We start from the raw sequence: 27,401 nt of genomic DNA, 5'->3' as shown, positions 1-27,401 counted from the left end.
AATTTGGCGTACTCTTATTATTTGGGATGAGGAACACGAATATGATATCTATTTCCCATTATCACTAGATGGCGCCACATACAACAACATTGAGTGATTAAAATGGTCATAACTTTTTTGACCTACCTGTACGCACATTTGCGAGTGAAAATAATAAAACAGCATTTAATTCTAGTCAAAAAATGTATACTTCTTTGATCCCCAAAAAGTAGACCGTTTTCGAAATAAACGCATTTTTGTATTAGGTTGCGTATGAACAAATTATTATCGGAGTTTTACAAAGCAGGCTTTGCCTAGGATGAACACATCATAACTATGACCTGTCAAGAATTAATAAGTAAGTCTTTAATTTGGCTAAAGCTCGTGTTCTTGTTGTGTTATTTTCGCTTAAAAATGCCGCGTCACAATGATTTTTCTAATGCTCAGATGCGGGATATGGTATGTGTATATGCTCAAGAAAATTTTCGTAGTCGAAGAGCAGCGCAGCGTTATTTAGATCTGTATCCGGATAGAAGGCAGCCAAACCATCAAACATTTAAAGCGTTGTACGATAGATTAGGCGAAACGGGCTCATTTCGTTCAAAAAACGTAAATGCGGGAAGACCAAGGATAATTGGAGCAGATATGGAAGATGAAATTTTGGTTACTGTTATCGAAAATCCTGAAACCAGCACAAGACGTATTGAGGCAGCCACTGGTGTAAGGAAATCTTCGGTGTCCAAAATTATACGCCAAGAAAAACTGTATCCGTATCATTTCACTCCAGTTCAAAATCTTTCTCAAGACTTGCCTGCAAGAGTCCAATTCAGTCAATTTTTAAGAGAGCGCCAATTGAATGATCCATTTTTTTGTAATAAAATTTTATTTACGGATGAAGCCACGTTCACAAGGAGAGGTGTTTTTAATTGGCGTAACAATCATATCTATTCGATGGAAAATCATCATGCTTTCCAAGAACACCATTTTCAACATGAGTTTTCAATAAATATTTGGTGTGGTATCTTTGGGGATTGTATTGTGGGACCGTTTGAATTGCCAGCTAAGCTTAATGGAAAACGTTATCTAAGTTTCTTGAGGAATGATCTTCCCATTCTTCTAGAAGATGTGCCCCTAAATTTAAGACGTGACAGTTGGTATATGCACGATGGTGCACCGGCACTTTATTCACTGCAAGTCAGAAATTACTTGGACGAAATTTATCCTCATAAATGGATTGGTAGAGGTAGTGAATATCCGTGGCCTGCGCGTAGTCCCGGTCTTAATCCCTTAGATTTTTATTTCTGGGGCTTTTCGGTTCAGGTAAAACTAAACGGGCACCAGTAAAATGAATATTGTTACTGACGTGAGGAAAAGTATCAATAAATCAGTGACAGTTGATATTTGAAAACAAGTATGAATTATTCAATCGACGAAAAAATAGATATAAATATTCAATATAACTTCATCGTTATATTAAATAAAAGTTTAGATAAAAAAGTAATGTTAACGTATCTTACTTTGAATGTATGGTTGTGAGATTGATAAAACGAAAAAAAAACATTTCTTGTATTCGGCTGTACGTCAGATTTGACAAAGCCTTATAACAAATTGTTTGCTGGTGGCTGGTGTCTGGTTTTACCTGAACCGAAAATTTGGTAATTTTGCAATTACATTTAATTGAATAATTCAAGATTCGCTTATTAAATTTTTTTGAAACTTTGCAAGAGGGTTTGCCAGATTGGTCTCTTGTTAAGTTATCTTAAATTTTTTCTGTAAAATGTACAGGGAAGCCAATAATTGACCTCCTTAAAATTTACATGGGATTTCCTATGTTTCGCTCGGCGACGCACCATCCGGTATAAATGGTCTATTAATTCTATGACTTTCCATGTTTAAAATACTATGACGATTTTTAAGAGTTAAACATTATATTTCAATAAAAATAGAAATATCAAAGTCAAGATTTTGTAATCTATAAAATAAGGTCAACAAGACCCCCTTTGGTGTCTATTTTCTATAAATCCATCTGTTTTTTTTTCGCATAGTTAACAGCTGTTAATTATGCTGAATAAACAGCTAGATCTAGAAATTATGAGTTCCACAATGGAATCCCATATTTTAAGTACCACTCAAACAATTAAAAATATACTGGTTGTGCTATGTCCTATACCAACTCAATTCTCTCATGTCTTATAATATGCAAAAAATCCAGAAGGCAGCCTTTTCTTAATTTAAAAATTTGTTGTGCAAACCTTCATTTACTATCAATATGAATTCCCAAAAATTTATTCTCTGCTTGGCTCAGCAGGATCACTAGCAAGATTTACAATTTGCAGATTACACTTAATACGTAAGATATTTTATTAACATTAAAACAAAGACGATAGCCATTATATTAATTCTTCATCTTTAACAGATCTTTAAGAATGAAAACTTTCAATATATTGACCACCTTATGATGCCAAACAACAAAAGTGTTATCTGCAAACAATAAATAATAATTCTTAGACATTATTCAGAGGAGAACTGTTGCTTGGCTTCTTCCCCAAATAGAGGGGGACACAATTGTTTAATTGTGCCACTGGAGAGTACTTGTACTTGAGAGTGGACTGTACTTGTTTATTTTGTTTCTTTATCGAAGGACCACAGCTTATATGGCGCTGAACCAATTATCTTAATAAATGAAACAAACTTTTACAATAAAAAATATGCTCATTTATTGGATCCGACGATGGGAAAATGGAACAGTTATTCATTAAAGCAGTTGTAAAATATGGAGGATTGTGTTTGCTGTCTTTTTATATACTTAATTGTACCTTATTTACACTCACTTTGTTTCTAAGCAAGTAACTTCACTCACTTCTTACTAACTACTAACAATGGTGCTTATACTCTAATTACAATGGGTTAATTAGTTTAACCTATTAACACACGATGACCGAACTCATAACTAGCGACAATAATATAGGTAGTTTTAACTGGGTTTAGAGTATAAGGGTACTTACGGACCTTTTTAGGTGACTAAAGGTGTAAAGAGAGAGAGAGAGAAAAAGAAAAAGCCGTCTTGGGTATTAGGGGTAATGGGGATAATAGGGAAAACTTCCGTGAGCAACTTCTCACTCCGTTCGCGTCTACGACTCGCGACTCGACTTCTATCGCGACACACTACTTTTCTACCACAGTACCTCAACTTGACTGTGACAGTAACTCAACTCGACTGGTACTGCAACTCTTGGACCAGTATTTAGCCATCAAGAGTCTGGAGAAAGAGAGACCCATATTAGGGTTTAAAGAGTAAAGAGAATACGGGTAACTCGTGACCCTACCTGACTTCTACAACAACTGAGATTGACGGTATACTACAACACTTGGACCAGTATTTGGTCATCAAGAGTCTGGAGAAAGAGGTCCATATTAGGCTTTAAACAGTAAAGGGAATACGGGTAACTCATGAGCAACTTCTCACTTCGATCGCGACTCGACTCACACACTACATCTCGGGGACAGTGACCCAACCTGACTTCTGCAACAACTGAGATCGACTGTGTAACTAAACTTTGACCGTGCGACCTTTTTACTAGTTTCTTTGACTTAGTGGGTGTAAATATGTTCAATAAGTGCCTCTTTCATAAACAAAGGATGTGAAAACGGGCTTAAGACCTAAGAGCCTGACAGTTTCATGGCAATTTATGGGTTATATTTGTTTTCTTTAAAAGTTTGAAACGTTTAAAAGTAACCACTTCAAATTGATTATTTTCTGAGCTGTGGGAACCTTCTAGGAATTGATGATGTCCTTAAAATTATAAACATATAGAGCAATTAAAAAATAAATACATCTCGATGACAGAAAAGGCTGTTGTTGGATTATTTCCCAACAGACATGTTAGATTGTTGTTATAAATCAAAATCATCAGAGGACCTAAGCTGATTTCGAACAACCAGGAAAAGAGTATCTATCAAAATACTTGAGATTTATAGCATGAGATAAGGTATCAAGAGATCTTATGGAATTCTAGTTGTCACTATTCTTTTCACTTTACAAAAACAACTATTGATTGTTAATAATATCGATGCAACATTTATTATGCATGAGAGAATTGGAGCACACAAGGCCGTAACTAGCATCAAAATTGTCGACCACGTTGAAACGTCACTGTTATCCATGGGAATGACTGGTAACTGCACATACGATCTTCTTCTTGCGTTGCAAAAGCTCGAAGATTCGCTCAAATGTTAGATACTATAAACGACTGTATGTAGTTAAGAATTTCTCAATTTGTAATTCGAAAAGACATATTCGCGATGTTCGAGTTTTGAAGTACGAGAGATATCTCTGTCTTTCTTACGCGACGTTATCGTACCGACGGTAAGTTATGACGCAAAAATAAATTCATCTTAGTATGTTTAAAACAACAATGAAGATTGAGTTCTTCAATAGGATAATGACTCGAAACATCGGAGTTGCCTGGCGAAGACTTAATTTAAACCAGTTGTCCCGCAGAATTCGAGAAATTTGGCAGCGCCTGTCCATCGAACACGCGAAAAAACTGGTCGAAAGTATGTCCTGAAGATGTGAGGCTATTATCAAGAATAGTGACGATTACGTGACCTATTAAAATGATTGCGTTATGTTATTTTGTTAGTCCTTTGATGTAAAAAAATTGAAAATGAATATCTTTGATACTTAAAAAAAACTGACACATGTTATATGAAGACAGAACGATATATTGGCTTTTGACATGCCTCTCGGAGTGTACATATTTTCACTGATAAAAACGTTTTATGTTTATAATCACTTTACATCTAAGCACAGTTTTTTTTAAGTTGTTGGCATTTTTAAAATTATATTAGAAATCCGATAATCATAAAGGCTTTTTTTGGAAGTTTGATATATTGGTCATCGAAAATATTTTATCGCGATTATTTTTCTTGTACGTAATATCCATCATTATATATATATTGAAACGCATTTCCACTCACACTGATGAAGAACTTTAACTAATACTCTTGGAAACTTGATTTTTTTTTTAATTTAGATTCAAATAATGAAACTGTATCATGCTTTTGTGTACGCTAGATGGTGGTCCATCGCCAAGCTGGCAAATACAAAATAAATTTTTGATTTAATACATTTTTACTTACTCAGTTACAATTTTTCTCAATTAAATGCTCAAACAATCCTCCATTTACCGCCAAGCATATGCTAATCGGTTGTAAAATTCGGCTCTTACATTACTAAGCTGATATACAGTTATTTAATTAAATGCCGTTAAAATTGCCATCTTTAACTCTTTTAAATCTTGATAACGCACATCTTTATAAATAAGTCTTTTAATCTAATCCCACAGGAAAAAGTCGTTTGGAGACCTGACTGGCCAATTAATAGTGTAATTTAGCCCGATTACGCGTCCATTAAATATGTTTTGAGGATGTTTCCTGATTTGCAGTGAATTATGCGCAGGACAGCTATCCATTTGAAACCAAACCTCATTTTCAGGTCCAACTTCTTCCGATGCTGCTCCAATTTGATTTTGTAAAAGTTCCAAACTGACGTCTCCGCCCATATATTTTTTCGAAAGAAAAGATCCATTAATTTTATGACCAAATAAGTTTACGCCTTAACATTTACATTTTGAGGATATTGGGTTCTTGTAATAACATATCTGTGTTCGTTTTCTTTACTCCACTAACGAAAATTTTCAACATTATAGCAATATTCAACAACGAGTTATTAACGATCGAGTTATTAGCAATATTCTACATTGTTGTTTAGCTTGGAAAATATCTATCAGGGAAATTCACAGAGAACATTTCGGAAACTATTCCCCATGTAGTACCACTTAATCATAGTTATTTTCTCTTGATTAGTGTAATAATTATTGATACTGAGCAGTAAATAAATAGATAACAACAGTTATTTGGTTGGTTTCATATTTTAGTTGTTCGTTTTTTCAAATAAATTTTAAATCGTTTATTAGAAAGTAATGAAATTTGGTATGGTGGCTTAGCTTACTCACATCTTCAAAAAAGTCTAATACAGTTTTTTTGTTAATATACAGGGTTACATACTAGGTATATTTGAAAATATCCTAATTTATATGGGATTTTCTATGGCCAGCTCGGCGATGAACTACACGTTATGAAAAAATTGTCGAATCAAACGCATTAGCATACAGTTATAAATGCAAACGCCATTAAAAATAAGCTATTTTCTAACTTTTCTAATTGAAATTTTTTGTTTCAGAAATCCTTATTAATTGATATTAGAGGAAAATATATACCATGTTGGTATATATGTCTTTATTCTCCCTGCAATAATCATTCAAAAGTGAATTATTTGCAGCGATTTAAAACAATTGATAGACAAGTATAGAATATACACTGCGAGTCTGTTACTTGGAATAAATTTGATAATAAATAAATGAAAGCGTGTTCGGAAAAACGCTCGGACACGTCAATTGAGATTGCAAGTTTCGCATTTTTTACAATATTTTTTTTTAATGCAGGGTGTGCTATCTAGGCGAGGCTAATACCAATTTTCTTATTTTAAATGGGACACCCTATGTTTACTTAATACGAGAATTTACATAATATACTAATTTTTCCCTAAAAATTCTTGAGTATTTTCTAAAGTGATATTTATTTAAATAATGCCGTAATATTCAACAAAATATAGTATTGTACAGGGTGGGCAAACAAGCGAGATAAGCTGTATCTCAGGACCTGTACATCTGCTAACAATGGAATTTTTTGTATCTCTATCATTTTGGTTTAAGGCTCATTGGCTCAAACGATAGTAGAGGTGGGGGAAACTATGGAAAGTGTACTTATTCGATTTTAGCAATTTAAAATGCTGTATGTTTGGAAGATCAATGTGGCTATTTTAAATGTCCGATCTCATTCTACCTATCTCTACTCTAAAATTTCTAGTAAAAGAGCTAGAAGGTGCAATTTGTGATAATTCCAGTTTTCTTTCATTTTACTCTAAAAGTTCAAATTGAACCGTATATTTTTGACATAATTTTTGGAAAAAATATATAAAATTTGTAAAAATATTGTCAAAACCGGACGATAATATCTTTTGAGGCTAAAAGGCATAAACTTTGTACAAATTGTCTTAATGCAAGTCATTCTAATCAAGCATGTCTATCAGGAACAATGAATTGTAATGTTTGCAATAAAAGACATCATCTGTTATTGTCACACCTGCCAGTCTTCATACAGCATATTTTGAGAATCAAGTTTTGTTATCTACAGCTATTGTTTTTATATCGGATCTGTATGGCAAACAACATAAATATAGGATTCTTCTTGATTCTGGTTCCCAGAGTAACTTTTTTACTAAGGAGCTTGCTGAATTATTAAAACTAAAAATGCAAAAAATTAATAGGCCTGTATCTGGACTTGGTCAAACAATAAATAATGTTTCGTACACGGTTAGTCCTACCATAAAGTCTATTTACAATGATTTTAAATCAGATATTGGATTTCTGGTTATTTATCGAATAACAGACAGCTTACCGTTAAACCATATACCAGACAGTTGGCTCTTAAGAGATTTTTTTCTATTGAAAAGAAATTGCAACGTAATTCCGAATTGAAAAAAGAATATGTTCAATTCATGGATGAATATGAATCCTTAGGTCATATGTCTCAGGCCTATGAAGATGAATCAACTTTAAATTATTGGTCATCGCTCTGTAATTAAAGAGTCTTCAACAACCATTAAGGTTTGAGTGGTTTTTGATGCATCGGCCAAAACTGAGTCAGGGTATTCTCGCAACGACATTTTGATGACTGGCCTCATCATACAGCAGGATCTGTTTTCCATTATTTTCAGGTTAAGAAAACATCAATATCTCATTACTGCAGATTGTACTAAAATGAACCGCCAAATAAATGTTGGCCTAGGAAAACAAATCCAATAATCCTCAGATAAGTAATATTATTGAAAAAGATTTTTACGTTGATGATCTCCTGAGCGGCGATAATTATGTTGAGGGATTTTTACAGATTTAGCAAGGTCCTATTAAATATTGTCTTAAGATGAGTTATTTTTCATAAGTGGAGATCTAATCAATCCACACTTAATGACTGTAAAAATAAAAACCTTGAATTCTCAAATAATAAGAAATCCAAAACATTAGATTTAATCTGGAATAGTGATTCTGATCATTTTCTCTATAGTTTGAAAATTATTTGTATAAAAGAGAATAATGTAACTAAAAGAACAGTTTTGTCATATATTTCCCAGATCTTTGACCCGTTGGGTTTATGGATATTGGACCTATAATCATTAAGGGCAAAATAATGCTCCAATAGTTGTGGTTGTTATCTTTAGATTGGGATGAAAATGTACCTTCTCAAATATATTCTAGTTTCAAAATTAATTAAGGTCAAATACAGGCTCTAAAAGATATTTCTATTCCTTAGAAGATAATTCTTAAAGATCCTATAAGAGTACAAATTCATACCTTTTGTGATGCTTCCGAGATTTCATATGGAGCATGCATCTATTTACGATCTGCTAATAATAAAGGGACATTTTCTATGAATTTGCTTTGTGCAAAATCAAAGGTAGCACCTTTTAAAAAAGCCATCGCTTCCACGATTTGAACTGTGTGGTGGTTTATTGCCAGTAAGAGTGTGTCAGGTTGCTATCAAGGCATTAGATATGCCAATTAATCAATATTTCTTTTGGTGTGATTTTAGTATAGTTCTTACTTGGATTATGGATGAACCTCATAAATGGAAAATTTTTGTTGGAAATCGGGTGGGTGAAATTTAGATGGGGGCAAAAATAATTGGCGACATATACGATCTGAACATAAAGACATTATTTCTAGGGGTATTAATCCAGTAGTATTATTAATCGTAAAATATGGACCTCAATGGTGTCAATATGACAGTACCAAATGGCCTCCTTCTATGTCTATACAAATCTCAGAAATGCCTGAAAGAAAAACTAATTTAAGGTCGTTAATTGCAACTAATCCTGACTTTTTCTTAAGTTTTCCTTTTCTGAAATTGAAGAGAGTAACTGCTTATATTTTACGATTTAAAGTTATTGCCTTGTCTTTACAAGTTCGACGTTTGTATGGTCCCTTAACATCTCAAGAACTCGATATTTTTTTAAAACAATTAGTTAGAATGCCTCAAATGCAATTTTTTCATGATGAAATTATAGCTCTAAAAAGTCAAAAATAAATAAATAATAAAAGTACTCTCAAGAATTTAAATCCATTCTTAGATGAGCACATGATGCTGCATGATTAAGGGTGGTCGGTAGAATAAAGCATTGAAACTTTGATTATGATTTTAAGCACCCAATTATTCTCCCCAAAAATCACACATTAACAAAATTAATTATCATCTATGAACATATAAAATTGCTTCATGCTGGAGCTCAAGCACTAAAGCCGTACATTTGGAACTGATAGCCGATTTATCCACAACCTCTTTTTTAAATGCGTTTTAACGACTTATATCTCGACGAGGTAAATGCTCAATCATTTATTCTGATAATGGAACAACTTTGATTGGTGCCAATAATGAATTAAAACATTTTATTACTCAGGCAATAAATCAAAACGTTTTCGTTGACTTTTTGCCAGTCATAAATACGACGTAGAAATTTATACCACCGCGATATTTACATTTTAGAGGAATATGGGAGAGTGCTGTTAAAGCAAACAAATATCATTTGAAACGAGTTGTTGGTAAGACCACTTATGAAGAATTATGAAGACTTATGAAGATATTTAATACTATAATAACGCAAGTAGAACCCTGCTTAAATTATAGACCTCTTTCCTCATCCAATGACGCTGATCATCTTAATCCATTAACGCCCGGTCATTTTTTAATTGGTTGTCGACTAGTTGCAGTTCCTGAGCCAGACCTAACGAATATTAAAACAGGACCTCTTTCTTGATATCAACATTTAACTCAAATGTTTCAACATTTCTGGAAGAGATCGTGCAGAGATTACATCACTGAACTTCAGGCACGTTCCAGTAAGGGTGCTTCCCAATACTCAAATGTTATACCTGGAGCCATGGTTTTAGGTTGTGAAGATCATCTTGCTCCATTGCTATGGTCACTTGGAAGAATTCTACAAGTCCATCCAGGTGATGATGGAATGGTTTTAATAATATATTTAAAATAAAAACAAAAATAATAATTTTTAAAAATATGTCAATTAAATTCATAAAATTGTTTAAATGCGGCTCTGTGCGTTCGGAGTGTGTATCGCTGCATAAGCCGCTGCTGTTAGTAGTATATTACAGAGGCTGTAAGAGAGAGTTTATATCATTTCGCCGTTTTCAAATTGCAACTTTGCAAGTTATTAAATAAATTCTCTAGTCTCTGATTCAGCACCATAGAACATCCCATTACGGTTCAGTCAGGTTAAGCAATATTTGGACGAAGAGTTTCCGGGACAATGCATTGGTCGCGGTGGTCTTATTAGTTGGTCTCCAAGATCTCTAGACCTCGCACCACTGGACTATTGTTTATGGGGCTGACTTAAAAATGAAATAACAAGTGAAAGTCGACACTCGGGATGTCCTTATTCGACGCATTAGAAATGCGGCAGTTTGTCAAGAAAGACATGAATCACTTAAAGGCAACAAGGACCCTTCGCAGACGAAGTAGAATGTGTTTAGGGGTTAATGGCGGTATTTTTGAATATTTGTTAAATCAGCGCTATAGTTAAAACCAGATTTTTTTAAATAATTTTTTCATGTACAATACTCTCCTAAAGTTTGGTGCGTTCCTCTCGACTTACCCTGTATGCATATACTACCGAAACCGACAATTTTAGTTCCAAATCAAGGTTCTTATTTTATCAAAAGATTCTGTGAGAAGACAATAATTATTGCAAAAAGCAACCGGCGAGTTTCTTGGATATAAAAGTAGGGATAGTTTCTCTTAAATTTTAAAATTAAGTTTAGGGTTTCATCTATCACTGTGAATATACGTTATATAATAAATTTGCTTTTTTTATTTTTTAAATATTCTTGGTCTATATCACCCGTCATTTCTATATGTGCGTTACTTCATGCCAACCATACTGTATATCTGTAAAAATTAATCATATATACTTTTGGACAATCTTCAGAATAATTAACATTACAAATAGATAATAATAAATAGCATTAATAATATTATTTATGTTTATTACAGACGTTTTGTGTAATAAAAGGGACAGCCCATGTAGAACTGGAAGGGAGCCAAAGTACTATTAATGTGGGAGAAGGTTTTATGATTCCAAGTGGTAAGTTGCGTAAACATATTAATTTTATATCAAAATATTTGTTACAATACTATTTATGTGACGAAAATTATAATTTTCATAAATAAACTTGTATAATATACCGGATGTTCCTAAATATCGTGTGCATATAAAAGTGCATACTTGCAGTAAAATTTTCAAAATATTAGGCGTATACAAAGTTCAGGCATTTTTAAAATATATTTTCGATGCAGGCTTTGCATACATCATCGTACAGCGCATATACAATCGTAATCTCAAAATATTTATTAGGCTTTGTATTATATAAGGAAAATTAAAGCGTCATTCTAATTAAAATAAAGTATAAACGCTGATGAAAGTAGAAAAAATTAAACCTTATACAAAAATAAAATCGAACTTCTTAAAGTCAACTTAACAGAAATTTGTGTTTAAATAAAAGGCTCAAACTCACATAAATAATAAGATAACCTATCATAAAAGCCATTTTGTATATCCAAAAGAATTGGTTAAATGGAATTGGAACATTCAACAATGTTTTCTCGCAAATCTTCTAAATTTGTTGTCTCAGTGACTTCGTGTTTGTAAATGGAAAATATGACCCTAAAAATAATGGTGCTATAATATGGTTTCTCAAAATACCAGCCCAAACATTCATTTTTACTGGCTTTTTCCGCCATGGTTTCCCAAATTTCCATTTTTCGCTACCGGTCTTCGAAATATGTCCTGAGTTTTGGAATATTTGAAACATTTGTACCAATACTTTTCCATATACTGGTAACAGTTTTATAATCCATACCCAGTAGTTCTCTCCAACATTTCTACTTGACCGTGTTGAATCCACTTCTAGACCATTTTTTCTTTCTAGTCGTTCTTGCCCCTAGATCCTTTCGATAGAAGGTTCTTGCACTTTAGTGTGGCATTTATGACAATCTCGAAGTTCTTTCGAAATTGAGAACAAATAATAGCGCTTTAAAATTTTACAGTGCAGCATGCAGTCACACAGCAGAATGAGGCATGCCGATATTATTATCAAAAATAACAACAGCAAATACTTATCAGACGAACGTAAGCGGCCGCTTATTGACGAAAGAAAGCGGTTTTGTCATTATTTTGGACAATGCGTAATCTTCAATTCCCCAACCTGTATAGGTAAAATAGATATTGCGTTCTTTCAGCCTAATTCATACGAGTAGATTTTATATTACCTAGTTTTTTGTAATGAATTATTCGTTAGGCAAAAACCATAGATTCCAACGCTGTATTACATGTTTAAAAATGCTAGTAAAGCAAAAGGAAGATACATTACTAATTACTAATTTTTATAGAAATGTTTTCATCAAAATAATTAAGAAGTAAAAACCTATTTGAAGAAAGTTAATTAGTACATAAAATGTTTACCTATAAATTAAGAAATGCAGAACGAAACCCTGACAAGACTTAAATGTTTCAAAGTATAATCGTTGATTGAATATTTGGGAAGATACGCAATCCTGTGTTAAAAAATGTACCCGGTCGACTATCGATTGCCGTTTAGTTTCATTCACTCTGTGGTGCGACAAATCTAGGAACAATTTTTATTATTTAAGCTGCTTGGACTTGGCATCTTTGAGTGAGGTCTTCAACGACTCATAGACATATTTGGTAACATAGGACTTTTAAGACACGTGGAAAAAGTGGTTTCGTAAATGTAGTGTACCAAATAAAATTACAGGTTTTATCAAAAAAAAAAAAAAAAAATGGAACATTTAAAACATTCCAATTGCATCAGCTTTTATTATTCGTAAACTTTCTTTGGCTTTTGTTATTTGAAATTCAAAATCTCCTACAACAGGAACAGTTTAGATTTCTAAAATATCTCGCAGTTACGCTAAAATACAGTCAATATTATACAGGGTGATTTTTTAAGTTGATACTTTTTTTTAAGTGTGTATAGAACTCTGTAAAATAAACATTTTTTTCAAATAACTTTATTCAAAAAACCGAAAAATTAAAAAATTGCATTGCCAAAATGTTATAAAATGAGTCCAATACGATTTGCTCGACGTAACCACTGTTCCGTAACGGCACGCAATAGAGAAATCGGTTTTTGTCTAACTGTTGCAGCAGCCTGCTCAATACGTGCTATTAGTTCTTCTTGTGTGTCGATAGGCGTCTTGAAAACTAAACTTTTCATATACCCCCACAAATAAAATGTCACATGGATTTAGGTCTGGCGACCTTGGTGGCCAGGCAACTGGTCCATTTCGGCAAATCCACCTATTTGGGTAACTTATATCCAAAAATTCGCTTACTTCTCGTCTAAAATGGGAAGGTGCTCCATCCTGCAGGAACCACATAGCTTACCTGATTCAGTGGCACGTCTTCTAACAGAACAGGCAGATTATTTTGCAAAAAGTCCAAATAAACATCGCCCGTCAAACGGTCTGGTAATGGTCCAACAACTATCCCATTCACAATTCCTGCCCACACATTAGCAGAAAAGCGGTGTTGAAAATTGGTTCTGCGAATTGCATGGGGATTTTCAACAGACCAAACATGCGTATTTCGAAAATTGTTAATTCCGTTTCGGGTGAATGTTGCGTGAACGTTTAAAATTTTGTTCGAAAAATGTTGATTATTTTCATGTTGTTGTAGGAACCATTCTCAAAACTGAACTCTGCGGGGGAAATCTTTAGGCAGTAGCGCTTGGACACGTTGAACGTGAAAGGGATTAAATTGATTCTCGCGCAATGTTGTCCATACTTTTGTTTGACTTAATCCGACCTGCCCTGCAACAACTCGAGTACTTGTTGGATCTTCTTCGATGAGATATAAAATTTGTTCTTCCCTATGAACATTTTCAGGTCTCCTTCCTCTTCCTGCATGCCCTCCACGATGTTCCCCTAAATCGCCAGTATCCCTAGCCCGTTAAATAAGATTTATGAAACTTCTGGGTGTAGGATGATTCCGCAAAGGAAAGCGGTCTGCGTATAATACCGAAGCAGCAGCAGCACTTTGAAAACACTCTCCATAAATTAGCAACATGTCCACAAGTTCATTGTTTTCATAACGATGTGCCATTTTTAGGATTTGCAAATTTAAAATTAACAACAATAAACCAAAAGTGTCTAAGACTAACTGATCGGTACAATGCGTGATCAATAATACAAAAATTCGAGCAAAAACTAAACATAAACAGACGATGAAAAACAAACCTATATTCACTTTTTTTCAACACTTGTGTGTCAACACTTTAAAGATTTATTGAAATAATTTTCTGATTTTTATTGTTTCAATTTCTTTTATTTGAACTGTACGTTTTATTTTCAAGTTTTCGATTCTGTTGATAATAAAATTCTATCATAAGATACTTTCACTCTTTTTGATAGATCATCAGATACTACCTACAAGGGCAAATGTCATTGTCAAGGAAAAAATTCGTAAAAGAATCAAGAATTAATATCTTGAAAAGGAGAGGTCGCATTTAAAAAAGTGTCAGATGAGAGTTACTTATTTTTTAACGCTAAATCAGATACTATTAAAAAAATAGAGGTTTCTATGCAAAAAAGTGAAGTTGACCTTTGGCCAGTTCGTCGGCCCGCTCATTGGCCTCAACACCTTCGTGTCCTTGGACCCACCTCAGTCTCACTTCCTTGTGTGCTGTAAACCTTTCCAATACGTCTCGGCATGCCTAAACTAGCGCTGAGCTGGCCTTGGGTTTCTGAATCGCCTTGAGGGCAGCTTGACTATCGGAGTAGATGCAACTCCCCCCGTTACCTTCCAATGCCTCTCGTTTGTTCGTGACTTCGAGTATAGCAAACACTTCCGCTTGGAAAACTATGGTATGTTTCCCTAGCGGAAAGGATTCCCCTGTGTTCGTTTTCATCCTGTACACTCCGGCTCCTGCTGAATTGGTGCTTTTCATCCATGATTCATCTGTGTGCCAGGCCTGGAAACCATTTGGCTCGCCGACCATTCTTCCCTTGTCGGGATTTTGACTTGAAACCCCTTCTTTAACCTTAGTTTGCCACTTTGTGTAGTACATCTGGATGTCAGAATTGGTATGTTCTTACACCACATCCTGAGAGCAATCGTCATATGGCCTTGTCCTAAGTGAACATTGCGCCACCCTTCGCTATCTCTCATCCTCTTATACACCGCCTTGGCCTCCTCTCAATCCAGATTGTTCCATACGAGATCCTCGGTCGTATGACTGCGGATAAAACCACTGGAGAACGTGGGGTTTAAGACCCCATCTTGTACCTATTGTTCGCCGTAAATGCCGTATTAGGGTCGTTGTTTTATTTACTGCCTGCTCTACGTGAGTTTTAAACGTGAGCTTGCTGTCTAAAATGACTCCCAAGTATTTGACCTGCTGCCTCAAGTTAGGCGAGTCTGATACATAATGGGAGGTTTAAAGCCTGTCAAGTTCCGCCTCTTAGTAAAGAGAATGAGCTCGGTCTTTTCGGGGTTGACCGACAGCCCTGTCTCCCGATACCACTGTTCCATTATCCTGCACGCGACTTGCATTCGCTCACAGACTGTGTTCACGAATTTACCCGTGACCATCACTAGTCCGTCGTCCGCGTATGCCTGTGCAAAGAATCCTTCATATGAATCCTTTTATATATATATATATATATATACACTGCTCAACAATCGAAGTGGATATTATAAAAATCTGCAATTTTAGTTTGTCAATGATTTACAATAAAACAAAATTAAATGTAATAAATAAATCTCTATTAAGTTCACTCACAATAGCCCCAAAAAAAATTAAATAAACTGATATCTCCTAAAAAATTTAAATTTTTAACACGCAACAGGAAAAATTAAAATAAAATTACACCCTGTAAAGCGTGCCCCAAAGTCCTGTCATGAAAATTAATTGTAGGTCCACCCCTGGCTCGTCTTAGTGCTGACACCCTGTTTGGCATAGTTCTTATTAAGTTGTTAATGTAGTGTTGAGGAATGTTTTGCCATATTTCCGGTAATTAATTAGCTAGTTGTTCTAAGGTTAGAGGTGACTTTTCAATGCGATCATTGACAATTCTCGCACGGTGCGGGCGCGCATTATCATCGATTAAAACGAATTCTTCGCCTATTGCACCAAAAAATGGTACAATTATGTTCTGTATAATAATGTCTCTATATCGTAAAGCGTACATTGTTCCATTTCTTAACACCACTAAATCGGTGCGGCCATCGAAATATATGCTTCCCCAAACGCAAACTGAACCGCCACCAAAAAGGGTAGTGGGCGCCATCAAATGTTCATGGTATCGCTGTCCCCTTTCCCTCCAGACCAAAATTCGACCATCACACATATGTAGCCGAAATCTGGACTCATCGGTAAACATACAAGACCTCCAGTTTTGAAAATTTCAATTACTGTGTTCTATTGCCCACCGATTTCTGCATGCACGATGTCCCCCCGTCAACCGTGGATGTGTGGCACGTCGTCTGGCTCTTAAATTGGACGCATGTAATCTTCTTCTAACAGTCTGATTAGAAATTACCCTCGTAGTAGCATGCCTTAAGTAGCTGTTAATTCTCGAAGCCCTAAATGTTCGGTTTCTTTTTGCGGTTATTGTTATATAGCGGTCTTGAGCATGAGTTGTAGCACGTTCTCGGCCTCCACCATGCCTGTAAGCTGCAGACGCAGTCTCTACATATTGATTCCATGCACGACTCACGACACTTTGGGACACATTTAGCCGATTAGCAACTTCTTCTTGAGTTAGGCCCTCCTGTAGCCAACGTACTAATTGCTCGAGTTGCACTGTTTCTAACCGTCGTAGAACCATTATTTTTAAGAAAGTAAAGAGATTTATTGGTAACAATGAGAATAATAAAGTCTCTACAAGCACTTTTATGTGACTAAATTATTAGGATTTTGAAACCGAACTCTCTAAAAGAGATAAGAATGTATGAAAAAAAGGAAAAAACGACAAAAAATATTTGCTATCAACAGGATTTACTTATAGCATAAAACGGAACTTGATGAATTTAATTTTTTTAGACAAATTTCGGTAATTTATAAAATATCCAGTTCGATTGTTGAGCAGTTTATATAAGGATAGATAAAATTTTAACATATTTGTTTATTATATTTTATTTGTATTATATTTGTTTATTATTAGTTTTATTATATTTAAATTTTAACATACTGTCGATCGGCAACCAAGCATTTATACAAGCTGTTAATTATAAAATGCCCCAACCTTCCTGACCAAAAAAAGCCTGACATGACATGATATTTAGGAACTCCTCATATACTTTTGCTGGTGACTTCTTCGAATAAACGCAAATTAACAATTTACTTTTTTCTAGGAATGAAGTATGGTATAAAGAACGCTAGCGTACATGAAGAATTACTTATGAGTTTTACCAGGATAAAAAACGGTGGCACATAACTATTATATAGCTTATAACTGTTAATTTTTATCTTATGTATATTATTTAAAGCGTAGCTGTTTAATAAATTAACATTTTTATTTAATTTTTGTGTATACATTGTTTTTCGGGTTGGACAACTTTGACTAGAAAGATGTAATAGTTTAATAAGAAATTTAATGTTATGTTGGAGATGTTCTCCTTTATTGCCTATTAAACTCGTTTTAAAAAAACGCGTGGTCTTGTTACCGATGTACCTTAGGATTAACACTATAAGATGTTAAACAAAATTATCGTTATATGGGTATCTTTATACAAATAAATTATAACAAAAAAATAGTAATGAGATATATATGTGTTCTATACATCTTACAAAAAAAAATGTTTTATAGTATGCCAATGATTATATAATTACTTTTATCATTTAACCTAGAGCTATACACACAATATCTATCCGACAAACAGATGCGACTCAGGAATATCGAGTGGATCTGCAGATGTCTAGATTGTCGCTTAATCGGGACTTATTTTTATGGAGAAGTGCAAGTCTCTAGAATAAACTCCCAAATTACCTATTTCTGGAGTGTTATAACTTCAATAAAAATATCTACAGACAGCTTCGTAGCCTTGGTGCTACTTGTGATGCTTGAGTATAAAAATGCCCTTTTCTACTATTGTATTCCATAAAAAAAATCGTCAACTGCATTTAAGTAATACCTATTCAAAAAATAATTGGGCAGTTGAAGTTGTGGATTAATTGACGATATTTAAAATAACTTCAATATGAAAGAAACTTGTTGAAGCATGTGCTTCAAAGAGGATTTAAACAGTACAAAATTTTATCTACAGAATATTTAATATCAGCTTTTACTATAATCAAGGTAATCTGGCGAAACACATTTACATTAACATTTAATCTTTCTGTTTTTTAATAAAGAATTCTTTGCCAAATCAGGCCGGGAACACATATGTTTTTGACAAATTTTGACTTAATATAAAAGTAAAGTCTGGATCTCAAAATAGCTACAGCAAAAACTAAAATTTAAAACGGGCAGGTTTTCGCTTTAAACAAAGCATCATCAGACTTAAAAAATTTAAAACAGATATAAAACTAAAAATGTAACAAATAAATAAATACATATATTTTACCTTTCTTGTGAGATTATAATACAATATATGAGCGATGGTATAAACCAATAAACTGGATATAAACTAATTCCACATTTAGTTTTTTCTCAAAAGTAAAGAGTAGCTTGGACCAGTGTGTTTTAACTCTCGGAAGAATATTTGAAAACTTCTAAGTCTAAGTTGTACCTAATAAACCTGAGAATGCTATATAATGTTGTATAGCTTGCCTAAAATATACAAAAAACGGTGAGACCTATTGTTTCATTTGTGGATGCTACCCCCATGCTACCTATTGTTCTTTTGGCTAAACAACCTTTCATAACTCTTAAACAAAATTTACTTAACTTAAGAGAACATCCGAAATTAGTGATAAATTTTCTGTATTTATAAATTAGTGACTCATTTTCCTCCTTTTACTAGTACCACAACGATACTTCAAAATTAAAATTTAACGGCAGAGCTTTTACATAGAAGATGGGTTCTTGTCTCTTAAGCAGTCATTTTGGGTCATTTAGAAAAAAATAATATGATTAGTCGTTTTTCCACAAATCTTAAAGAAGGTTAGGAATAAGGAAATCCTCAATAAGTTTCTCATTTTCATTTATTCACTCCACAAAAACATAACTTTTACATTGGAAAAGGAAACGGATCAAATCGGAAAAATATTCTTTTTTTAGATTAAATTTTTTTACAGAAACGCCAATAGTATAAGCTTTGAGGCTTATAGGAAACTTAATTCAAACTCTTCACACCAACACATTCGCCGCATTTGGTTCCTTACCTTATCGCTTATTTAACCTTCCATTGTCTATACCTACTTTTCTAAAAGAATATAATATAAATTTTAAAAAAAGTTAATGTCATGTCATTTATTTTGACTTATAATGGGTGATTGATTCATTTATACTTTTTTTTTTTAATTCAAAATAAAATCCATACAATGGAGTTGAATGGCGGAATCTTTATTATAACCTGAAAGAAGAATCCTTGACATTTATTTTTTTTAAATAATTTCATTTAAATGCTGGCCGCGACTACGCCTTACATGGTCCATTCGGTAGGTCCAATTTTCGATCACTCTCTCTATTTGCTACCAGTATCTGCCGAATTACACGAGTAATGTTGGCTTCTAAGTCTTGAATCGTGGCTGGCGTATCGACAAAGACTTTTAACATAACCCCTGAGAAAAAAGTCTAACGATGTGATATCATACGATCTAGGCGGCCAGTTGACACGTCCAAAACGCGAAACTATCTGCTCACCAAAATGATTTCTTAATAAAGCTATTGTGTCGCGCGCTGTTTAGGCCGTAGCTCCATCTTGCTACGGGCTTTGCTTTGCTTGCGGGCCCATAAGCCACACCAAACAGTGCATATCTGTGACTGCAACGGTAGTTCGAGAATTCCTTTGGGTTGCTCATCAGCCCAAATACGGCAATTTTGGTTATTGACATATCCATTCAGCCAAAAATGTGCTTCGTCACTAAACAAAATTCGACGTGAAAACAGTGGATCTTCAATGAGGTGTTCCAGAGCCCATTGACTAAAATTAAAGCGTAGATTCAAGTCTTGTGGCTTTAATTCTTGAACGAGTTGGATTTTGTAAGCCTTCAAATCCAGATCCTTCGTAAAATTCGCCAAGTTGTTTCAAATACGAAGAAAAAAAGTTCTGAAAAAGAAGGTCTAAGTGAATCACTTCTTATAACCCAGATTGAAATTTAAGATGTTCGAGTTAATTTGGTGGCATTTTAAGTTTTTTAACCCTTGCTGCTTTTCAGTTTTGATAATTTCAATTATTTTACATGTTTTTCAAATTTTCAATACTAGTTAAAAGGTTCAAATGTAAAAAAGGGGGATTATATATTATTTCAAAGTGCAGAATCATATCAAAGTTTTTTCTTTAATAATACACCCTGTATATTGTTTGATTTTTTGTTTCTACATCATAAATAAAGTTTATCCAGCCTAAACATTAAAGTTTTCAAAATATTTTGTATTTCGTGAAAATACTGAAAGAAAATAATGAAACAATGTCAATGATAAATTTCTTAGTATGTGTTTTTTTTTACTATTTTGCTGAGGAGCGCTAAATTTTACATTTTATTTGTAAAAAAAGTCACTATTTATAGCAGTTTACAGAAGGCAATAAGTTGCTTAAATTACATGAAACACCCTGCATTTTATCTCACCAACAAATGTGACGATGAACTCTTTCCTATACCTAAATTTTCACATTTTTATGAAATTTATGTTGCTATTTATTTTGCTATTTATTCAATACTCACCGACTAAGCGATGACGAATTTATTTGTCAGTTACTTAAATGTTCTTTTAAAGTTCTCACTTAATAATTAAAGCTTTTAACAGTTTTTTTGCTTATTAAGTATTTTTGGTTTCCAGAATTTTAGCTGAACTAAAAAATAATTCTCTATTAAAAAAACAAAAATTATAATAATTTCCATTTAAAAAATTCTATTTTTGCTGTCAAAACTTTAGTTATTTATCAAAATTTTTAATATTGTAAAAATATCCTTTTTTCCTTCAAAAGTTGATTTTTTTGGTAATTTCTAGTACTGATTAAAGCTTGTGCCACTTACAAATATTCAAAATTTCGGAGTTTTTGTTTTTAAATATTTTAGTTATTTTTAAAATAGAATTGCTAAATTTCATAAAAATAAAAATTAATATGGTTCCATTGCTAAATATGGTTGTATGTTGCTGTCAAAATTTTTGATATTTTTCAAAATTTTGGATACTGTCAAAATATTTTTCTTTCCTTAAAAATATTGAGTTTTTTCATTATTTCTTGTACTGATTAAACTTCAAGTTTAAGCTGAAATTCCTTCAAGCTTCAAAGTGATTTTAATTTTGTTTTTTATATTTTCGGTAAATTTCAGTCTTTTTTTATTTTAATAATTCTCACAATTTCTAGTACTGTATTAAAACTTTTAAGTTTCAGGGTTTTCCTTTTTTGCCAAATAGTTTTTGCTTGTTTTTTTAGAATTAAAATACCATTTATTATTTTATAAAAACAAACATTAATATGGTTTTCATTTTACTCATTGGTTTTAAATCTTTATTTATTTTTGAAAATTTCAAAAATTTCTGCATTTCTTCAAAATTTTATTTTTTCCAAGTTTCAGTACTGATTAAAATTTGTACCAATTATAAACTTCGCAATTTCGGTGATTTTTCAAAATTTTTTTTCCTTATTTTTATTTTTTGTCAATTTTTAGTACTGACTAAAACTTGTATAATATACAACGTACAAAATTTTTTGAATATTTTGTATTTGTTTTGAGTTTCAGTTATTTTTCAGTATTTATTACCATGACGTTTAAAACCTCAAAATTTCCTAAACAAGAATTCGTTAAAGCCTATTGGTCATACAAATCCACTCTCAAAAAGACCGGATTTTGAGCTGTCATCAATTATGTAGGAGAGTCGGGCAGATGGGTCACTAGGCTACAAGAACATCTTAGCCTTGTTAGTAAGTTTAAGAATACTGACGTCATAATTTTTCGGTACCCGAAAACATATCTATTGTTCACCGATGCCACAAGGCTAGAAAGTCGCTCAAAAAGTAGGAGATTGCCAAAGCTTATTTTCAATATTCTTACTTAGCTGCTCGTTTCCTGTCTACATTTATATACCAGAGAACCAAGATAATGCTAGTAAACATAACACCGTTTGTTGATATAAATGTAGTTTTAAGTCTAATGTTCGAAGCCCGAGACGTATTTTGTTTTCTCAGAATTTTTGTATTTTTTACTTTTGAAATTTATTGGCTTATTTTCTTTTCACACGAATGTTATAATTTTGTGTTGTACTTTTATTTGAAATTTTTTAGATCTGATAATGCCTGTTTAAAGAACTAGCACACCGTTTGTTGATAGAAACGTAGGTTTAGGTCTAAGGTTCGAAGCCCAAGATGTATGTCTGTTTCTCACAATTTTTATATATTTTATTTTTTGCTTTTGAAATTTATTGGTTTATATCTATTGTTTATGTATTTTATTTTTTTTTACAAGAATGTTATAATGTTATGCCAAAGCGAGTAATATCAGTTTTTGTCTTGTAATTGAATAGTGAAATTGTCTCTTATTTTTAATTTTTTAGATCTCATGGTGCTTGTCTAAAGCACATGTTACCTGTCTCGTTTTAAATTTTACTTTTTATTAAAACTTTCTCGAGGCTGAGACGTCGTGTTTCATTTTTATATTAATTTTAACAGGGTCTCTATGAGCAGTATGGACAACTTCTCAGCAAACTAAATTTAAATTTGACTCAATACAACTAATATCCGCTACAGAGCAGATCAGATTTAATAAGCTGGAACTTAAAACGATGTGTCTGCATTCAAGAGTATCAACTGGCCGATGCCAGTTGATACTCTTGAATTTTGTAGGGGTGTCAATTTTATCAACACTCCAATCAATTTAACGCCTCATAACGACATAGCTAGTATATTTCAAGCTAGGCCATTGTGAAGGAACAAATAATTTAATAATTCTTTTTCATTGCTTTGTATTTTCGCGAGTATACTAATAGTAGATAATATTGTGTTATTAAACCTGTTATTACGACCAAAGTTTATAATTCTATTTATTATCTAAATTTATCTGTAGTTTTTTTTTAATTGTTTTGCAAATGTGTTGTATTGTCGAGTTTTTTTCTCATTCTTAATACTTTAGATTTTAATTGCTTTTGTATTTTTGGGCGCATGTATCCTTGTTATAGGGATTGTATTTAATGAAAGCAATACTAAATAAATAAAATAACAAAGCTTATTTAAATAACAGTTCTGTGCATTTTTCCATCCTATAATAATAATAATAATGGTTTATTTATTCCTAAAAATACATGCTTATAAAAGAAATACAACATAATTAAACTAATTTATTTGGAATAAAAAGCTACATCAGCTTCCCTCCGAAGAGAGGCAGCTGCTAGAGAGCAAAGGAAAAATTATATTAAAAAAAAATACAAGGCCGCAAAACAGTGAGCAGCGCAAAAAAAACAATATAGTTTTTAGTTTAAAAATTACAAGACAAATTAAAGAGAAGGGAGAGAGGGAGAAGGAAAAAGGGTAAATAAAAAATCAGAAGCTAAGAAAGATCAGATAGAAATGAGATAGCATAGTGAGATGATGTGCAAATTAATGCTCTTGAATCTATTTGGCTTTAAAGTTTCTTTTGAAGACTGGTATCGATAAAGAAAAGTCCATTATTTTGTATTTATTAATTACAGAGGCAATTTGATAGGTAAAAGATTTCTTAAATGTTTTGGTTTTATGAGGTGGTATAGTTATAAGGTTTAATTTTCAGATATTGATGTTCTGAACATCGGTGCGATATTTAATTTTGTGGTGGAGACATGAAGGACATTGAAATTTAATAATTTTATAAAAAAATACTGTTGAATGTAAATTGCGACGTCCACTCATATTAAGCAACCCTATTTCGGACAATTTGTGAGATATATATACGCCATATGCCAAATATAAGTCTCAGACAGCAATTTTGCACTTTTTGAGCACTTTTTATGTCCTGGCTGTCCAAAAAAGGCTCATATACATGATCAGCAAAGTTAAAAAATGATAAAACGAGTGTTTCACAAAACATAGCCTTAGTTTCTTGCGATGAATATCTGCGTGAATAAATTAGTTTCAACATCAAATATGCCTTTTTTAAGAAAAAGTAATATGTTCTTTAAATTTTATTTATATTCAATATTAAGCTAGATTCTTAACTGAGTCCTTAAATCTTATTATATTGTTGCCTAGTTTAAGTCTTGTACTGTCCTGTAAGTGGTTTTTTTAAGTTTTATTGTAGAATAGAATAACAGTCAATTTATCAGGATTTGTTTTCACTAAATGATCTTCCGAACATTTCAGTAATTTCCATAAGTCATTATTTATTTGTTCTGTTGATATTGCAGCTAAACTACGTATACATGACGAATAAATTTTAATTTAAATTAATTTACAATGTTAAAGGTATATATGCTATATAGGACAAGGGCCAAGTGTACAACCCTGAGGTACTCCTGATTTGAAGCAAAAATTCTGATTTTTTCCCTCAAGGCAAACTCGCTGTTTTCTGTCTGGCAAAAAAGAATTAATTAAAGAATACGAAGCCTCCTTAAAGCCTATACAGGGTGTCCGGAAGCTAGATGCAATCCTTTAAGGGGGTGATAGCTAACTTAATTTCAAACATTTTATGCTAAATATGTGTAGGTCGAAATTTTTTTATAAATTTTTTATGGCAAGTTTTGCATTTTTCTCAAGAAATACCAAAATTTTACACTTAAACGGTAATAGAGCGCAAGTTACAATTGGTATCGGAGTTTCAAAGTTTATTTTGTTTTGTCTAATGTGTATTAATAAAAATACGATCAATTTCAAGCTTCTGTGTAAACTTATTAGAAAAAATAGAGATATTGAAACGTAAAAAATAAATATGGAGTTAAAATAAAAATGCTTTGTTTTATAATTAAATAATTGTTATGAAAATGCTTTCATCGTTCAAACCAAACTTCAGGGTGTTTCAAAACACCTTTCACCGTCTTACTGAAGTTGGCATTGGGAATAATCCGGCATGTGGAGTCAACCCTGGCCATAATAATGTAGAGATTAAGGAGCAAATACTGGAAGCTTTTACCGCAGACCCTACTGCAAGCGTCAGAAAAGTAGCTGAAGACCTTGGCCTTTCTAGATGGAAGGTGTGGACGACCATAAAGAAAGATGGACAGTATCCCTTTCATGGTACGGGGGTGCAGGGCTTACAAGAAGAAAACCCTGCAAGACGAATTCAGTTCTGCCGCTTTTTATTGAACATGGACAACGAGGACCATCGTTATTCTTAAGAAGTCTCTTGTGGACAGACGAGTCCAATTTTTCCAGGGAGGGTATTACCAACTTCCACAACCTCCACGAATGGGCTGCCAAAGATGCAAATCCGCACTGGAAAAAACAAAAATCATTTCAGAACAGATTTTCGGTCAATGTGTGGGCCGGAGTAATAGGCAGGACTATTATTGGGCCACATTTTCTACCAGAGAATTTAAATGGTGCCAATTATTTAGATTTTCTACAAAATGATATCCCCGTTCTTCTAGACGAAGCTGGATTATTGGAACGAAAAAGACCAATAATCTTTCAGCAAGATGGTTGTCCAGCGCATTGGTCCTTGGCTGTCAGAAATTACTTAGACGACTGTTTTCCGGATGGTTGGATCAGTAGAGGCGGAACCTTTCCTTGGCCTCCTCGATCGCCTGACCTAACTCCGTTGGATTTTTTCATATGGGGCCGGACAAAGGAGCTTGTATACACCACCGAAATAAGAACAAGAGAAAAGTTGATTCGCAAAATAAATGAAGCATTTGACAGGATGAAAGAAGATATGACCATAAGAGTAACCACCACCGAAGTAACAAAAAGGGCTCGTGCCTGTATTGGAAATAATGGATTGCATTTTGAACATGAACAATAAATAGTTTAAACAAAATTGTGTTTTATTTAACATTAAATCCTTAAATAACCCCACAATCGGGGCTCTAATGCTTAGTAGGCTTATGAGAGGTCTCAGTCTAATAATTTTTGGTTACATGACCTGCCGCACAAAAGAGGCCTTAATTCTGAGAATTGGCCAGGCATCGGCATGAGTGATATCTAAAAATAAAGGGCGTTTCAATGTCTCTATTTTTTCTATTACTTTACACAGAAGCTTGGAATTGATCGTATTTTTATTAATATACATTAGACAAAACAAAATAAACTTTGAAACTCCGATACTAATTGTAACTTGCGCTCTATTACCGTTTAAGTGTGAAATTTTGGTATTTCTTGAGAAAAATGCAAATATTGCTATAAAAAATTTATAAACAAATTTCGACCTACACATATTTAGCTTAAAATGTTTGAAATTAAGTCAGCTATCACCCCCTTAAAGGATTGCATCTAGCTTCCGGACACCCTGTATATTTTAAAATCGCAATCATGATATTATGATCCATCATATCAAATGCTTTGGAATACAAAACAATTAAAGTTTTTGAGAGGTTATGTTTTCAAAAATACAAACTAGAAAGTTACATATAGATAAGAATTTAAGATAGTTGCGTTAGATCTGTGATTTTTCTGGTACTTTAAGAATTTCGTTAAAAATTTATGAAAGAAAATAATTCTCACCTAAAATGAGACAAAGTTTCAACCAACTTGGAATAGATGCATGCACTTTAAAATATTTGTTTTATTATTCTGATAATCTTGAATCTTATAAATCCTAATACTATAAAAATGACAATATTCATTTAAATTTTTGCTTGTATTTACTTAACAAATTCAGTTAAAAACACTTTTATATTCTTTCTGTTTTTACTACTACGAGTTTTACTTTCCTTCTATGTACAGTGTTTCCACATTAATAGGTACAACTATCTATAAAAATCAAAATATAGATTATTTTATGAGGGTTTGTAATTAGCAAGGGTTTATATAGTAAAAATATATTATTCGGTCAACAACTCAATATATTATTGTATTATAAACAACACAGACGGACAATTCACATAATTCACAATAATTCGGTTTTGAGAAACTGAACCAAATACCTTTAACCCTCGAGGAAAAGCGTCTTAAAAAATCTACCACTAAGGATCGC

The 27,401-nt window shown here is 33.0% G+C and overlaps 1 protein-coding gene across 4 annotated transcripts in view; it reads left to right on the top strand.

The window, feature by feature from the left end:
- Nucleotides 1–17,717, top strand: part of LOC126735356 (uncharacterized) — a 109,628-nt gene extending 91,911 nt beyond the window's left edge. For all 4 annotated transcript variants that reach the window (XM_050439318.1, XM_050439319.1, XM_050439316.1 and 1 more), the window contains 2 exons: nucleotides 11,167–11,257; nucleotides 17,549–17,717. In XM_050439318.1, coding sequence (XP_050295275.1) covers nucleotides 11,167–11,257; nucleotides 17,549–17,631 — 174 coding nt within the window. In that variant the 3' untranslated portion in view covers nucleotides 17,632–17,717. The remainder of the gene's footprint in view (nucleotides 1–11,166; nucleotides 11,258–17,548) is intronic.
- Nucleotides 17,718–27,401: the final 9,684 nt, after the last annotated feature.

This window comes from Anthonomus grandis, chromosome 4 (assembly GCF_022605725.1).
Source record: "Anthonomus grandis grandis chromosome 4, icAntGran1.3, whole genome shotgun sequence".
Lineage (NCBI taxonomy): Eukaryota > Metazoa > Arthropoda > Insecta > Coleoptera > Curculionidae > Anthonomus > Anthonomus grandis.
This window is presented reverse-complemented; position numbering and strand designations above follow the sequence as displayed.